A 17785-nucleotide genomic window follows, 5' to 3' on the forward strand; every position below is an offset into this window, starting at 1 on the left:
TGTTTGTTTTTTCTTTTTGTTTTTGTTTTGTTTTGTTTTGTTTTTCCTTCTAAAGGCTTTGGAGGACTCAGGAACACATGAAACAATATTCTACATCTTAGATGAGTGCTGCTGCTGCAGCAGCCCTGCTTGTTCCCCAGTGCCCCGGCAGCTCTCAGAACAGCCATCAGCTTTGCTCATGCCCGAAGTGCTTACAGACTCAGCGAGAATTGTTTCGAGATAAAAGGAGGTTTTTCAATGAGGAGTCAATCTATGCCTAAAACCACCACCACCACAGGAGAACTCACAACAATCCCTCTTGTAGACACTGCAGCTCTTCCCAAGAGAACAAGTGGGAAGGTGGAATGGGTTTGGCTGTCACACAAGTCTTGAGAATGGCATATTACATATTCGCTCTGCAGTCCGTGTGATCTAAGTCACCATGACTGACCCCTTCGGCCGCTCCATTCGCAGCGATTGTTCCCGTGGTTGGGTCGCTCAGCCACTGGATGTCACTGTTAGTCTGAGCACATAAACGCAAACGGCATTTGTTTGGCATTAGAAAATGTTTAGAGACATGAAACGATGTCTTTAAATATCATCAGGGTGAAACCGAGTGCACTGCAAAGGGATCATCTCTGTAGATGCTGAAAGCATTTGCTCAGGTCTCACACTTGTGACAAGTTGATAGTGTAAGAAGTGCCTGATTTAATAAGGGTTCTTTTCTCTCTTTTGGTGACTCATTTATGGAGCTGATAGCAGCATGTGCGTTCTCAGTTCCACTCGTCTCCTGGCAGTACGCTCGTGTCCTGAGCCATTCGGTGACTCCAGGCAGAAGCGGCGCGCAGAGCCCGGCTCCTGCCTGGCGCTCCCGGGCCAGCCCTGGCCGCGGCTTCCCGGGACGAAGAGCCCACCCTGGCCCGGCTCCCGGTCTCCCTCCCATGGACAGCCCGGCAAAGCGTTCCAGAGTCAGCTGCCTCCAGCACACACAGACACCTTGAGAGCTTCATTTCCAAGTCTGGTTCTCTCTGTTTAAAATGTCCAGAGTCCCAGTGACACAAAACATTCAACACAGGAGCTGTCATGATACCCTGTTGAGTTAGGAGAGGAGAAAGGGAAACTTTTATTATTTTTCTCCTAAAATCTTCAAGTATCAAATAATGAAGTACCAAATTAAGATAATCTCATGTTCTTCTTTGTAGGGTTTAAGCAGAAGAGCCATTTCTCCAAAGGGTTAGAAAAGATGCTCTGGCCAAGTGACTGTAGGGTATGAGCACAACCTGCCAGAATGAGCATAACATCAGGGAACAACTACAAGGTAATGGAGAATCCATCCCTGGAGAAGGCAAAGAGTGTAAAATGAACATGGAAAATCCAGAAAATAATAGTAATAAGAGCAATACTGATAGTAAACAATCCAACTCTACGCTCAATGCTCCTTGTGCTGCAGGAAAGGCTCACAGCCAGGAATCCCCTCACAGCAGCTCTGAGCAGTCGATGCCACCTCTGCTAAGCCCGACGTGCTCAGTATTGTCATGACACTGCAGGAGCCACGGCTGGCTGCACCTGACAGTCACTGACAGAGAACAAGAACAGGCCTCCTTCCAAGAGAAGCATTTGAAGAAAAGTCATTTGAAGCAATTTTACAAAAAAGGATGACTGATTTGTTTTACAATTATTTTAAATAATTATTTAAAATAATGGCATTGCTCTGAACCAATACAGTAATTTTAACACAGATATAATCACTGTAAATGACATTAAGAGCTTGTCTACAGACAAATTGCATTGCTCTGGTTATAATGGGATTGTTGAAGCTCAGCAAATCCCCAAATCCAGGTATGGCTGAAATCACATAGAAGGAAGGGAAAGAAGTATACTAAACCCCTCAACCTTTTTGGGCTTACATTGGCATGACCTTTTCAGCCAAAAGAACCCCTAACTAACCAAAAGGATTGAATTGGAACAGAAGCAAGTGATACACCATCCTGAAACATGGAACTGTGATGGCAGCAATGCTGAAATTTTTGTACATTTAAATCTGAACAGATCTAGAAGTCCTGGCTACTGAAGTTAATGGTGAAATTCCCCCTTAAGTGGGAACAGCATAGAGTTCAGAGCAATAACTACCTGTACCAGGTTCTGCCTCCAAAGCTGAAAACTAGAAATGAAAAGTGACCTAAATATTCAAAAATTACTTAGTGACTGTTAGTGAGTCTATTTTTGAGTGGGTAACTGCAGACTCCTCAAAGAAACTTGATCACCAGAGATGAAGCTTTAGCACAGCAGCACCTTTTAATGGATTTCAGTTTGAGGCACATCAAACCACTAATCACTTCAGTGAAAAATTGGGTCAGAGTTAGCCCCATCTTCCCCAAAGTGCTTTAAAAGTACATTTAAGTGTATATATATTTATATATAATTTTGTATTCTGCTCAGAAGAGATGGCAAAGTATAATGCTGAAATCCTTTGGATGATATTCACTAAAGGACAGCAATAAAAACACCATCCACAAGGCCTTTTTTGCTAAGTTCTCTTTCAGCCCTGTTCTCAATAGATAATAAAATCTGTATTTATTAGTGAGTCCAAAACCCCTCTACAATTCCTAATGCACTAGGCAAAGACAGTGATATTTTGTACCTAGTAATTAGCAGGTGCAACATGAAGTAAACAAATGCATTGATATGTTATTTATGCCTGCACAGACCTGTAAATAAGAAGTAAATGAGAAGATTGGGACAAATAAAGGTGTGTTATTTTCCACTGACACTTCCAAACTGCTTCATTGTGTGCTACCATAAGTTCATATTTTTGGCTTAAGGATAGTTAGTGGACGGCCCCTGGGTCAGCACAGCTTGGTGGGCAGTGCTGGCCAGGGAGCCTGGAGCACGAGCTGTGCTCTTGTGTTAGGGCTGTGCTCAGCCTGTTAGGGCTCCATTTTCAGATGCTGTTCATCACTAATGCCTAAAGGTGACACGCTCACTAAACAGGCCTGCTGCAAACAACACCAGATAAGACACAAAAGACATATTGGATTACCCAGTCCACGTCTGCAAATGCAACAGAAATGAATGCCAAACGCTGTGGGGTTTGTCACTTGCAGCATGCAGCAGCCTTTCCATTATGCATTGCCTGATCCTTTGCCAGATTTCTTCAGGAAAACCAAGTGCTAGGATGAATGGGAAGAGCTTGTCTGGAGGTCACACTGTGGGAGCCGGGAAGGAGGAGGCTGCTGTTCCACTCCTCACTTGCCCTAATGCCCTACCTGGCCCTTCCTTCCTTGTTCTACCCAGCTGTCAGTGAAGCTTCCTGCCCAAGCAAGTCTTACAGGTAACAGTGATTTCACTGTGACTGTATTTATTGACTAATCTTAATGCTATAAGTAAATCCAGGACCCCAAAAATGGATTGGTATTTCCCAGATGATAAGAACTATTAAAATTATGAGGATTGTTGCCATTCCAGGATTGCTGCAGAAATCATTTGGTGCCAAGAAGGCATTCTGCAGTGGAGGAGAGCTGTTACAAATAACTGCTGTTACAAATAATAGCATCCTAATTCCCAGTGCAAATATGTTGGTAACAGCTCTACAGACAGCTGGGCTGGGGGAACACTGAAGCAAACCCAACTAGACGAGTTTAATTTCCTTTTGATTTGGAATTACTCTTTACAGTGCCACTACACAAGTCAACGTGTTGGCTTTGAGCTGCCAGCTCCTCAGGGCAAGGTTTAAATTAAGTACTCTTCTGCTTTTCTCTTTCTTTTTTTAAATCAGGAAACTATTTATATTCATTTCAAGCTTTGTAATCTGCTCTAACCTACTGTTCCAAAATAACAAACAAAAGAATACCCAAAGCTAAATGTTGACTCTTCATCCCCTTTCCCAGCCTCCTATTTAATCAGCCTTGTGGCATATTGGAAAACAGAGCATTTAGTTCCACTTCATTATTACGGGAGTAAAAAAAAATCTTACAGTTAGGCTTAAAGCACTCAAATACCTGAAGCCATATCCTAATCTGCACAGCACATGGGTGTAAAATAGACAGGCAATTTTTGTTTCCTTGGGGCAACACTATTCATGGTGTCTGGCAGGGGCTCTCTGTGTTTCATCAGCTCTTTCTGAGCACGCTGCCAGGCGTGGATGTCAGGTAGTGGGGCAACAGAGGGACTGGAGCAAGGAAAGTTGAAATTAGAAATACACTGAGGTTAACATCTAGTGTACACTGAAATTAGCATGAATCTAGCAGTGCTGTAGTGAAAGCCACCTGCAATCAAAGCAGAGTTTTACCCTTCATATGTCTTGCAAAATCCTCACTATTGCCTATCCAAGGGCCTGCCCACAGCACAATTTGGGATCACTGGAGAAGGGAGGGCCAGAAGAGAGAGGTTATTTGCACCTGGAGAAGACTCATCCTCTTGTGGTAAAACTCTCCACAAAACTCTGTGGTGTCATAGACATTTAGGAACAGGATTCCATGATCCCTGGGATGGCAGCTGACTTGATGACAGCTCAATTATAGACAGTCATTCCAATTGTCTGGTCCTTCAGCAGGTTCTCAACTGGCATCTAAAAATGTGAGGTCATTGATAAACAAGCCCCATATTACACTAATGACAAAGTGATAATATCTTTGAAGAGAATATAATTTGGGTTTCATTCTTTCATATGCTGTTCTTCAACATTCTGGGGAAAAAAAAAAAACAAAAAACAAAAAAAAACCCCAAATGTAAATACTGTAAAACCTGATGATGCTGGTAAAAAAATGCCAATAGAGATTGAAGAATTAATTAAAATGCAGAAACATTATCTGGGGAAGGCCCTACCTAGAACTTTCAAGTTTGAAATACTTGGAGCTGACCATTAATTTCTGTCTTTTCTCTCTGACTGGGCACCGCCTTCATCAATATGACAACATTAGTTCCTGCCCTTAGAAATTGACATGAAAACACCCTTCTGCTGGTCCAAAATGATGGAGGTATTCTAAAAGAAATCATGTTAGAATACAAAACAGAGGCACAGAGTAATAATTTCCTTACATTTCACAAACATTTAAAGTCAAAACAAGACAACAAAGCATTTCTGAACCTAGCCACCAATCAAAAGCTTCTTGTTTTAAGTTGTTTTTCAAAATAAATATTTTTCAGGGACTAAAATCGCTCGGCGAGCTCATTGTGTACTGGCCAGAGATAACAGACACGCTTGGGTCGCTGGTGTAGCTGTGTGAGCAGCCCCGGTAAAGGCGGAGCTGCTGCACACCGTGGGGCTCCTCTGTGCGCAGGGGACGGCGGCGAGCAGGTCACTCGGGGATTACCGTGCCCGCTACTGCGCACCTGTCCCGCCACTGACAACCAAAAACCTGGTCTCGTATAGCCTTTTCTCTCTCCAAGCTCCTCTTCTCTCTCAAGTTCCCTTGAGAGCCTCTCCGTCCCTCCCGCGCCAAGGGCCGGTAGCCGAGGAGGGGCAGACGAGCACCGGGGGCGAGCAGGGGCGCTCTGGGGTCGGACGGCTCAGGAGCCGCAAATTGCCTCGCTCTGCAGCCCCGTGCGGGCAGGGCACGGAGGGGCACGCTGGCTGCAGGGCAGCTACACAAGGAGAGCCTGATTTAAAACACAGACACGTAAGCACGGCAGAAACCCCACCTCCGTGGGACGGCCCGCGAGGGATCCAACGGGCAGAAATGCCACGGCCACACTCCTCCCAGCATAATTGTGACTATCGCAGCTGCGGCGGAGAAAGGGGGAGGCGGCGGATGATGCAAGGCGCTCGGCATCGCGCCGGTGGCGGCCAGAGCGCGGCGCGGCGCGGGAGGCGGCGCCGGGAGCCGCCCGGCAGCCCCGCTCCGCCGGCTGCGCCGGGACCGGCACCGCGGGCCCCGCCGGGCGGGCTGGCACCGCGGAGCCCGCGGGCACCGGCAGCATCGGCATCTGCCGCTGCCCGGGCCTCCCACCCTACCCACAGTTTATCCAGCAGCTGTGAGATTTACCCCACCACCGCCGACTCTTAGTCACTTCTCTTCAGAGCTCATTACAAAGAGTAATTAAATGGTCCTAACGTCCCCAGCCTTAACCCTGTTTAGTAGATAAAGTGGATAATTGAGCACTGTTAGCTCCCTTTTGCCATGGAAACTGGTGAGAGGGGCTAACGCAAGGTCACAGGGCCACTCTGAGTCAATTCAGGATCACAGTACATCAGTTACTGTCCCCTTCATCCAAAAATGCTGGGATATTTCATTGGCTTTAAGGAGTTATGGATCAAAACTGCTATTCCTGTCTCATCACTGAGAAGTCTAACACAGAGAAGTATTACATGATTTAAAAAATAGAGTATTTGAGAAATTTTGAAACAAGCACTGGTATTTTGTATTCCATCTGCCAAAGGAGACTCCATCCTTTCTTTTAAACACTTTCCTTGATGTAGCTGATTGCCCCATATGCATATCCTCGTAGTGATATGTAGCAAATCAGTGAGATGTGCCCACTCTGACACGTGGCCAGTGAGTTTTAAATGTCACTATTTGTAGCTGCCCAGGTAGAAGCACAAGCCCCCGCCATGGTTCTGTCAGTTTGTCACGTGTGCAACTGCAGCGACAGCTCTGAGATGTTGGCCAGGCCTCTCCCCTGAGAGCACCTTCCCTGTGCTGGCCGTGAGTCACGGGGCTGTCGCTGAACCTCTGCATCCTGCAGCCTATAAATAGCTCCATTCCTATAAACTATTATCTCACTTTCAGCCAGTCCATTTGCCTGATTCTGAAATGTTTATCTTGCTCTAACTGCCAACCTAAAGGTGGAATGCTATTTTCAGCCTATGAGAAGCCTAAGGAGAGATAAATTTTAAAATACTCCCCTTACCTTTATTTTTTTAATATCCTAGTACTTATGCAAGATGCTCAAATGGAAGACCTCTATGTATTCACAACATACAACTAAAACTGACAGATTGTCTTTACTTACATGTCTCAACGTGGTTTCTAGGGAGTGGAAAAGACTTCAAAAATTTTTGGCTTTGCTCCTATGGCAGACCAGTAAGGCTTGAGAAGAGACCACATGCACTGCCTCCAGAAAGCCACCAGTGTGGACAAACAGCATAATTTGAACAACAACCTCACCGGGCCATTCCATCTCCCAAATCCTGACTGTCTTTCAAAGCTTTCTCAGAAAATCCATTATTATGCCCATATAATCACAATAAACTTTGAATTTTATACTTCTATTTAAAGCTATGGAAAATCTGTGACAGATTTAAAGAGTGGGAAAAGCAGACTCATCAAATGATGTGTAAATAATGAAGAGCATCTTGCATAATCCACTGAGGTGAAAAAAACCTTTAAAGGGCAATGGCCTTTACTGAATGTTGAACCAGTATGAAAAACAGAATTTGAAAACTGTCTTTATTTCTAAAATTCTTGATGAGAACTAAGTGGATTCGTTATTTCTTGCCAAGCAATTCAGGTATAATCAGGTGTGTTCCACCTGTGCCACAATCCCAGTACCAGACACGGGCTAACATTCCCTAAATGCAGTACTCCAATGCAGTTTGGAAGTCAAATGACCTGGGTAGCTCGTCTCTTGTGTGGACGGCACGGCACAGCTCTGCTCTGAGCCATGGAGAAAGTGCTAGAAAAGAATAACACTAAGACATCCAAAATATTTAGACAGCTTTACTGCTTAAAAGCCACCCCAAAACCAACCAACCAAAACCACTCAAAGCAAAGTCTTGAGAAGCCCAAGCTTTCTAGAGGAATGGAAAGGAGCAGGAGCTGCCATAGGGGCCGGACTGGTGGTGTGGTGATGCTCCCTGTCCCCGTTGCAGAGCTGCCTTCTCGCTTGGCTCCCAAGCAGTGTCATTGTTAATTGGATGCTGACTGACGGATCTGGCCACCTGGCACCCTGTCTGGCTCCGAGCTCACGATCCACTCACTTGGCAGACTGAGTGGGGAACTGGCCACCTGGCTACTATGGGGGCTAAAGACTATCTGCCGAGCCGATCACTGCCCTGCTCAGACATTCTCTGACTGTGAAAACCAACAGCAACGTCTCTCTTTTGCTGTGTTCACCCCTCCCACCACGACTGGTGTGCTCACAGCCAAACACCCAACTCATGACACTCCTCTCTTTCCTTCCCTCTGTCTGCCATGATGGATAAACACAGAATCCTGCCTTAATTGATAAATGGGAATAAAATTAACTACTTGCCTTCTCTCCAATTTCTTTGAATTATTTCAAGTTCCCTACCCCCACTCCACCCTGTCTTGCTTCTCACCATCATTCTCAACACTCCAGATTAAAATGTGTATTAGCTGTTGAGTTGCACAACAATTTTCTGAACGATGCAGTTTGTTGAGTATTTTTCTAATTATTAAAAATACTGATAAATTAAGAATAACATCAAAACAATGAACTGGACAAAAATGCGGTGAAATCAGACTGATGCCTGAAGGCAAGATTCTCCACTTGCCTTGCATCCTGTTCTATTATTAGCACTAGCAAAATCATAGTGAGAAAGGACACAATTTTGATTTAATTTTTTTTACATTCATTTTGCATATATGTAAATTACTTCACAAGAAGCAAGACAATTGAAAATTAAGAATAAAGTGCACAAAAATAAATCAGTATAAATGTAGAGTGCTGTTTGTGTCACTCAGTGAAACAACCCAAATTCCATGAAAATCAATTTTACTACAAGATCTTAAAGGACTTACTACAAGTCCTCACATTTTCTTCTCCATTTCCAACATACCACGTGCTCCCTGACTCTGTATCTGAGCTTGAATTACCACGTTATTAGGTAAGAGCTCACTGGCACAGGCTCCTGCTCACATGTTTGGTGGGCTCTGCTCTCTCTGAGCTCAGTGCTTTCCATTTTCTGACTGGTGATGCATCGCCCCAGCAAGGGCCGACATTATTTTTTAATATTCAGGGGGTAATGGGCTGCTGAACATGTACGATTGCCATTTCCAAGTGTGACATTTAGCACTGCTGGTGTTTTATTTTCCCCATCTTAGGTGTCAGTAGAGCACTTGTTGCTGTTTGCTAACAGGTTTCGAAGACTTCCAGCTAGAAACACGGCAGGTGGAAGTTGTGGGGCAAGGGATTTATTGCAAAACCTCAGCATTTGGCATTATCTTAGAAGAGTATGTGCTCTCTCTCTGTACAGCAGTCCCTGCTGATATTGACCCCAGCTGGAGCTGAGTGCTTGTAAGCAACTCAATTTCAGTGTCCTGTAAAACACTTTTTCCTTAACTGGTCTGGCAGCCCCAGAATAGGTCTGTGCACTCTAATTCATACAGTTTTGTAAGCAATGACAGATAATATTATCAAAGGCTGTTCCTAGAACATAGGCACTAACTCACCTCATTGAAATGTACACATTTTGCATAGCAGGAGTACTTGAGAACAACTATCCTAGCCAGCCCAAAGATACTATGTTCTGTGAAAATGAGAATGATCCCTAGCTGTCCTTTACTTCCCTGCATTCAGATTTTAAGAAATGTTTTTTTTTTTTTAGATGACTACATAGATATCATAGCATTGAGCACTTTAAAAACCTAAAATAGACTATATTAGCTTAAAATTCTAGGTAGTAAAGAAACTCAAGAGGAGAGAAACATAATTAACTCGGAGCATGGAAAGATTCCCTTGTGGGAAAACCACCCTGAATTAAAAAAGGTGGTTTGTACAAAGTACCTAATGGTGAACCCAGAACCTGGCAGGTTACACACTCTGAAGGCTGATCTCTCAGGCTGAAATTGCCTATAGGTATCTCTCTGCATTCAAAGAATGCTTCTGAAAGCTCTGCTGACAAACAGAGCCCAGCTCTGCTCCCCTGAAAATAAAAGGTGAAGGTCTCCTGAGCAGACAGACAAGGTAGGAGATGGAGTTTTTCCCAAACAAGTCCATTTTTATTCCTCATAATTTACTTTTTCTTTTCAACTCACTACAGTAACTCTTAGCCTAAATTCGTCCTGCTTCTGTAACAGAAGCTCTGTGATCTGCACACACAAGTGCTCCAGAACCAAGCTCCTACCCTGGCATTCACCAGCAGTGGACATGCCTGTTCCTACAGATGTGCAGGTGGCACAAAGGCAAATTTTTCAGAACTGTCTGTTGGGGTATTACAGCTGAAAATTTTACAGTCCAGACTCGCATTGTAGTTATTACTGTCTCACCATAATTCAATTGCTTTCTAACAGCCTTACCTAACTCCATTATTCTGGCACATTGTCAATCAGTTGCCCTCCCCAACACTGTTTGGTTTGGTTTTTGTTGTGTGGTTTTGTTTTTTTTTTAATTATGGTTACATTGGCAACTTAAAAGAAAACAAAGGGTATTTCTTTCAGCTATGTTATGTGCCATCAGGCCAATTAATTCTAAAAAAGAATTAAGAGAAAAAAGCATCCTAGGAAATGTTGCTAAGGGAAAAAACAACTTTGCAAACTCAAGCTCCTTATTTACGCAGTTCTCAGTTTTTATGGACAGGTCAGCATCCCTGGCTGCGTTACATCCCCCTCCACAAGTCCTTAAAAGAGGAAAATTGGTTGGTTGGTAGGTTTTTGAAAAATCACAGAGTAGCTCTGCAAATACAACGTATCAGAAGACTGTACAGATCAGATGTGTTAGATAGAGTTCATATCAAAAAATCTGCTTTATCAGTATGTCAAAAATGTTATGAGATACTTTGTATTGTCTTGTGCCATAAGATGACAAAATTGCTCTAATCCAATCTCTCCTTCTCAGACCCTGCTTAATAATGAAGAAGATGCCATAGAAGATAAAGCAGTGAATACAGATAACGCAATGAAGCCTGAAAATGGGGACAGAGAAAACTCTCCAGGCCAAATGGAAATCTACTGGGACTCTAAATGAAGCAAAGAGGAGTTCATTCCTATGTTTTTAAGAATTAGTAAATCATTCTTGATTAGAAATCCTTCTCAATTCCAAATACAGATTGTCATTATTTATTAATACCATTTCTAACCAAGGATATCACCATGGATTAAAATGAGAACAAACTGAACCTCACAACTGTAATCTTTATAATGCAAGTCTGACATCTTGTTCCTAGTCAGAGTTGTGGATCACTTCTGGCTAAGTCAGAGGAAGTACTGATGTAAAATAAAGGGTAAACACTGTGAAAATCATGTCCTGTCATGTTCAGAGCCCACTCTGCCCCACGTCTCTCCCAGTCATAGAAAATTTATTGAACTATGAAACTATTCACTAAAACATTCTATTACATAACTATAATTTCCCTACAGTGCAGTTCTAACTGGCACCAGTGGAAGTATTGCCTGTAAACTCATGTCACGGTTGGATGCTGATTTTTTACCTTGAGGTAAAGTTCTATTCCCTTTTTCATAGAGAGCTCTTAAAATCACAGAACTCAGTCTTTTACCAATTTTTTAGGTAATACACATTAGTTTAATGAAATTTGTTTAGAATTTCCTATTTGGAATGAATACAGAAAATCCAGTGGAGAGTCAGGGACAATTGATCCTTTCTGAAGCAATTTTAATTAAGTGCATTTTTTAACCTGGCCAAAAATGCCACATCCTAAAATGAATCTTTCTCTAATTATATATATATATATATATATATATATATATATATATATATACACATAATAAGGTCACAGAGGGCACTAAATGATGCTTAGAACAAATAACAAAAGTACACCAAATGTCTGAGAGAGCTTTTCAGACGGCAGAGTGTGGAGATATATCCACTGCTCTCTACAAACATTGCAGACCAGTTGGATGATTAATTCCATCACAGTCACCAAGAGCTTTACCACTGGTTTGGGAAAAGATTTTTTTCCAATACTTGATAATATTACGTTTATGGTGACATTTACTGAAACACGAATATAAACAGACTTCATAAACATGAATGAATGATGCTGGCATTGGAAATGTTTTAACGAGTATTCAAGAGACATGAAATTATTTGCCCCAAAGAAGAGGAGTTCCTGAAAGGACAAAGCACAGGATATCACAGTGTATCAGTGTTAAGAATTTGTAACTTTTCCAAAAATGGACAGATATTCCTTCTTCCTTCCCTTCCCCTCCCTCTTGGTACTTACAGTTGCACCCAGAAGGGATTGACTGCAGCAGTGTTCCTGTTCATGTACCACTGAACAAATCCTTTCACTGCCTCTGTCCTTTAGAGCTCCTAAAGCTGCACTTCCCTGGGCAGTGGCTGCAGCCCCCCAGAGCCACAGCGAGCTCTGTCCCACACTGTGCCTTTGTCTTTGCTGTCTGACAAAAGTTTTAAATCCACTTACAATTTTCAGTACATTTACTAGAAAACACCTACAGCAACAGGCGATGTCTCTAAGTTGTCCTTTCACAACCATTTAAGATAATATTAATTACAGCTGTTCTCCAGAGGGAAGCCAGTGGTAAAAAGGCAAGCTAAGGTTCCTGTTTCCTGGTGCCATGTGCCATGAGGAGCAGCCCTGCAGCGTTTCATCATCAGCCAGCACCACACTGAATCACAGCATCACTAACGTGTGTAATTGCTTGCAGAAAGGTTCAGTTTAAGAATGTGTCAAACATATAATTTGATCAGGGTGTGTGAGTATCCACACATGGGTTGGTGGTGGTGCATTCTTATGGCTGTGAATCACACAGCACTTGAGCCACCTACCTCCACCTTGTAGGGAAGCTGCAATATTCTGTCCTGTTGGAAAGAAATGTGGACTAGCTCTCTAGAAGTTGATGGGGCTCTCAGCACACATCTGTTTCAACATCTCAGCCCTCTAGTTAGTGCAGTAATATTCATGATGCTGCTGAGAAACATGAGCTTGTAATCTAATAGTCAATTTTCATTTTCTGGTAATAACAAATACTCTAAAATGTAAAAAATAAAGCACTGGTATGGCATTTACATTTCTGAATAGCTCTATGTGTTGTAAAATGTTGCTGTTTTTAATGGGGGGATATACTGTCAGTTTATTAAAGCTGGTGCAGGCTTGTCAGCTAAACAGATTGTGCATTAGGAAAAGAGCATTCATTTTGCTGTACAAGGAAGTATTTCTGCTCAGGATTATATTGTTGTTTAGAAGACATGGAAGATTAAAAGTCATCTTCCCCGTAGGTACTGACCAGGCTCCCTGCATACCTCAGCCTGTAGTTGCAAGTCTCCGGTGCAGCACCTGCGTAACTTCAGCAGCAAAGGCCATCGCCCCGCAAGCTTGAGTGGACGAGGGATGCTGAGGTACAGCAAGGCTTGTGCTAGAGTCCATCAAACTGCTAATTGCAGCTGAACTGCAGCTGTGCAGCACATCTGGAGCAATGCAACCAATCCTAAATACCTGCACGAACCTTTGCAGCAATTTTCTACACAAATCAAGTACTAATGCATAAATTATCCTGGTTAGCTAGAAGAGCCTATGATGACCTGATCTGCATGTTCATGATGACCTGATCTGCAGCATTAGTATGAGAACTATGTGCAACTTTTGCAGGCAAAAGTGCATGTTCCAATTAGATTAAAAGGTGGATGCTTTTTTATCTCTGAACTACTCTACCATCCATTTAAATGGAATGTGCTTGTTACTGGCCTTCACTATAACCCTGAAAAACATGTTGAAGATAAAAGAAATAATTCACTAAAACTATTGAATAAAAGTTTTTAAGTAAGCATATTTATCCTTGAATAACATAATTCCCATAAATTTTAAAATTCTGGGAGCAGAAAACATCTTATTGCTTGACAATAAATACCTGCAATTAAAACTCCTACGTTAAAAACTTTAACAAGTTTATTATAGGCAACACTTGCTTTCACAGCCTCCCAGAAAAAGGGCATTTTTAACATCCCACTCACTGTATGGGGACAGAGAAGGTGAATGTGAGGCCGAGCAGACACCAAGTACAACCTCACAAAAACACGGAGGAACCAGCAGATAAGCCAGGCCTAGCACGGGAGCCAGGCCTAGCACGGGAGCCAGGCCCACGGCTGCCGGGGAAGGCTGCACCTCCAGGGTGAGCAGTCAGGTTTGGATAAGGGCCTGGCAGGGGACACCAGTGGAAACAGAACTGATAAGTGGCTGAAATGCTGCTTGTACCCGGACTTTCATCCTTTGGCTCTAGGAAAAGAACTAATATGTGAGTTTAAAGAAGGAACCATGTGACAGCAGTATCATCAGAATAGTATTGGACTATCAAAGACTATTGAATTGAGAGACAGAAACACATAATCATCAAAAGTAGTATAAACTCTTTATAAGCTCTATGTGATCGGCAGTCCAGGCGAGACACAAAATGGAATGAAAACAGGCATGGCCACTTTTAGCAGGAAAACAGGAACACTTGCTCCAAATTTAATTTTCATTTCCTTCATACTAAATTAGAAAAGGGGCTCACTTCAGTGAAAAATGTTACTGCAACAAGGGAAGACTTTGCACAGGGCCAAAGTTCCCCGCACAGGAACCTCAGAGGCAGGATTTTTCTTCTTTTTAATGCTGTTGAGAATGTCACGTAGAGCGGGACATACTTACAGATTGTTCTCTTGCTTATGTTTATAATGTAGAGGGAAACCCACAGGAGTACTGGGAGTGGGATTTCAAAAACTTTTGCATCTAAAAGAACAATAAAGTGGAAAAATGCAGTTCTAGAGTCTTGTTTAGTGACAGGGAAGTCACTATTCACTAGTGAACAAAAAGAAGAAAAAAATGCTCATTTCTTGTGATTTATCCCAGTGACAGGGTTAATGACACAGGTAGACATGCCCATTGACTCATTAAATTGAATTGCAAGACATAGCTACATGTCAATTTCCTTTGGTATGTGCTTAGGCACCTTGTAATGACAGTATTTGTGTCACTGGAATTCAGTCCCGACCTAAAACTGCACTGATCTTTCAGTTCAAATCTGTGGAGGCATTTTCATGCAACTCTTTCTCTTCCAGAGCTCTGTGGCTGTAACAGCTCACATCTTTTGTAGGTCAGGCACCGCGACGGACGTGAAACGTGTACATGAGTTGGCTGCAGTGGTACAGTCACTGCAGGTGCTTTGCTACACAAATATATACATGCGTAGAATATTAATGACAACTTTCATTCAGAGGCAACATATGAATTATCAATGAATCCAGTTTCCGTGTTTAGCAGGAAGCGTGTGGCAAGGGCTGATGGAACGTTTGGAATCATAATCTCAGCTGTAGTAGCTATTGCTGTGTGTGCCACCCCAGATGGCAAAAACTGCCCTGAAGAAGCCTGGCTCACACTGCAGCAGAGCTGTGCAAGCTGCAAACACTACCTTTAGGAGTATTCTGAGGGAAAAACTGAAGTGGAGATCAGAAGGAGCTGTGCAATTTGGACCTGCCTGTCCCCACTGAGGCGCAGGGTCCGTGTTTGCTATTATCAAGGTACATGGTGGCAATCAAGGAAATGATCAAGAAAAATGGTCTCTGAGACTCCTCACTGTTCAGCTGTGCTGGCAGCTGGGACTTCTTTTACACTCTAGTATCAAGCAATGATATTACAAGGAAGGCCAGCTGCAAAAGGAGAATAAAATACCAGTGTCCTAACAATCTCTGGAAAATTCATTAATCCCTGCGAACCAGACTTAATTTTTTGGGTAGATGCTAATTATCACTTGAATACGCACCCCAAAATACTTGAAATATTAGAATTTTGAGGTTGTCAAAACAATTTTGTCTGCTTTGCAAGTAGATGGAAGTAAAGCCAAGGTAATTTGGGCAACCATTTGAGAGCCTTCCCCTAAATTTCAGTCCCGTTTCTTATGTTGTCTATGAAATAACCCTGACGAGTGCCTGTGTGGTGTAGGGGGTTTGCACAGCCCTGTCTTGTCTACTGCTGTATAAAATAAACAAGAGCAAACGAGGGGCCAAGGCCCAGCACAGGCAAGGCTGACACCAGCACCCTCAGGTGCTCTGGGTACAAACACAGAACTGTTATATTAGTAATCTCCACTGCTACTCACAGGAGTAACACATAGGACTGTACAGCTTTTGATTACAAAGTTTTCAGTGTCCCTTGAGGTTTCTTTCAGTTTTTGCTATCTAGATAATTTTCCACATGGATTTACCTCTTCCCTCGGATCAGCATTTCAGAGAACTGCGTGGCCCGGCTCTCACTGCATTGCTGCCGTGCTGCCAGCGCTGGAGGTGGCCGTGGTCGCCGTCCTGGGCCTGCAGGGCTCTGGCACTCCGGGCCAGCAGCAGGTTCCCTGCCTGGGCCTCACCAGCGGCAGGGCTCAGCGCCCGGGCTGTGCAGAGCTCCTGGGCAAGCACTGCTGCCCCGACCGCGGAGCGCTGCGGAGCACGGGGACTCTGCAGAGCAACTGCCCAACAAACTGCTTCGTGCAATACAGCACCTGAGAGTGGAGCACGGGGACTCTGCAGAACAGCTACCCAACAAACTGCTTCGTGCAATACAGCACCTGAGAGCGGAGCACGGGGACTCTGCAGAACAGCTACCCAACAAACTGCTTCGTGCAATACAGCACCTGAGAGCGGAGCACGGGGACTCTGCAGAACAGCTACCCAACAAACTGCTTCGTGCAATACAGCACCTGAGAGCGGAGCGCTGCAGAACAACTGCCCAACAAACTGCTTCGTGCAATACAGCACCTGAGAGCGGAGCACGGGGACTCTGCAGAGCAACTGCCCAACAAACTGCTTCGTGCAATACAGCACCTGAGAGCGGAGCGCTGCAGAACAACTGCCCAACTGCTTAGTGCAATACAGCACCTGAGAGCGGAGCACGGGGACTCTGCAGAACAACTGCCCAACAAACTGCTTCGTGCAATACAGCACCTGAGAGCGGAGCGCTGCAGAACAACTGCCCAACAAACTGCTTAGTGCAATACAGCACCTGAGAGCGGAGCACGGGGACTCTGCAGAACAACTGCCCAACAAACTGCTTCGTGCAATACAGCACCTGAGAGCGGAGCGCTGCGGAGCACGGGGACTCGAACTACACACGGAGGGGAGAGCTCTGCTGGACACAGCTGCTTGGCTGAGCTGGCCACACAGGAGCCAGGACAGGCAGTGCCAAGACCCTGCTGTGACACCTCTTGTGAGCGTACGGCTTAAAGCAGCAGTGGTCTGTGCCTCAGTTTACCACCAGGAACTACCATTTTGAGATACTAAACAAAGGACATTTTGAGATTTAACTAAATGGGGTTTGTAGATAATGGGAACATTCAGCTCCCAGTGTAAAGTGCGAGTGTTTCTATACTGATCCTGCGAAGGGGCACTGTGAGCTGCACAGGGGAGCCCCCAGAGCTCCCGTCACACGGAGCTGGTGGACACAAAAGATCCGAACGCTTCTCCGGATCTGCGGGACGAGGTCACTAAGCGCTGTCCCGGGAAGGGATTCCTGGGAAGGGACACTCGGAAAGCACTACAGCGCCCGGTGCCTGTGGGAGGCCAGGGGCGATGTGGTGTACCCGCGGTGCCTCGTCTTCCCCGTGCTCGGTGACACCCGGCGCGCCCGGTGTTGGCGTGCCCGGTATTTTCCCGGTGGGCCTGACCCTTCGCGGCCAGTGGCCCGTGCCCGGTTCTCCCGGTGTGCCCGGAAAGCACCCGCGATTCCCGGTTCTCCCGGTGTGTGCCCGGAAAGCACCCGCGATTCCCGGTTCTCCCGGTGTGCCCGGAAAGCACCCGCCATTCCCGGTTCTCCCGGTGTGCCCGGAAAGCACCCGCCATTCCCGGTTCTCCCGGTGTGCCCGGAAAGCACCCGCCATTCCCGGTTCTCCCGGTGTGCCCGGGCCGCCCCCTCAGGCGGGCAGTCCCGCAGTGCACGCCGGGAGGGGCGCGCGCGGCACGCCGGGAC

At 44.7% G+C, this 17785-nt stretch overlaps 1 protein-coding gene and 1 long non-coding RNA gene across 2 annotated transcripts; both read right to left on the bottom strand.

Annotated features, from left to right (window-relative positions):
* Positions 1-667: 667 nt before the first annotated feature.
* LOC128798155 (uncharacterized) lies at positions 668-4348 on the bottom strand. The gene is made up of 3 exons (XR_008434338.1): positions 4268-4348; positions 3978-4147; positions 668-1070 (listed from the first exon to the last, which is right to left on the bottom strand). It is a non-coding gene; the product is annotated as an uncharacterized LOC128798155 (long non-coding RNA).
* Positions 4349-14243: 9895 nt separating this feature from the next.
* LOC128798308 (uncharacterized) lies at positions 14244-17658 on the bottom strand. The gene is made up of 3 exons (XM_053961653.1): positions 17614-17658; positions 16035-17055; positions 14244-14563 (listed from the first exon to the last, which is right to left on the bottom strand). Exons 1-2 carry the CDS (start codon positions 17656-17658, stop codon positions 16048-16050), a joined length of 1053 nt encoding a protein of 350 aa, XP_053817628.1. The 3' UTR covers positions 14244-14563; positions 16035-16047.
* Between the last annotated feature and the right edge of the window lie 127 nt (positions 17659-17785).

This window comes from Vidua chalybeata, chromosome 20 (genome assembly GCF_026979565.1).
Source record: "Vidua chalybeata isolate OUT-0048 chromosome 20, bVidCha1 merged haplotype, whole genome shotgun sequence".
In the NCBI taxonomy this organism is placed as follows: domain Eukaryota; kingdom Metazoa; phylum Chordata; class Aves; order Passeriformes; family Viduidae; genus Vidua; species Vidua chalybeata.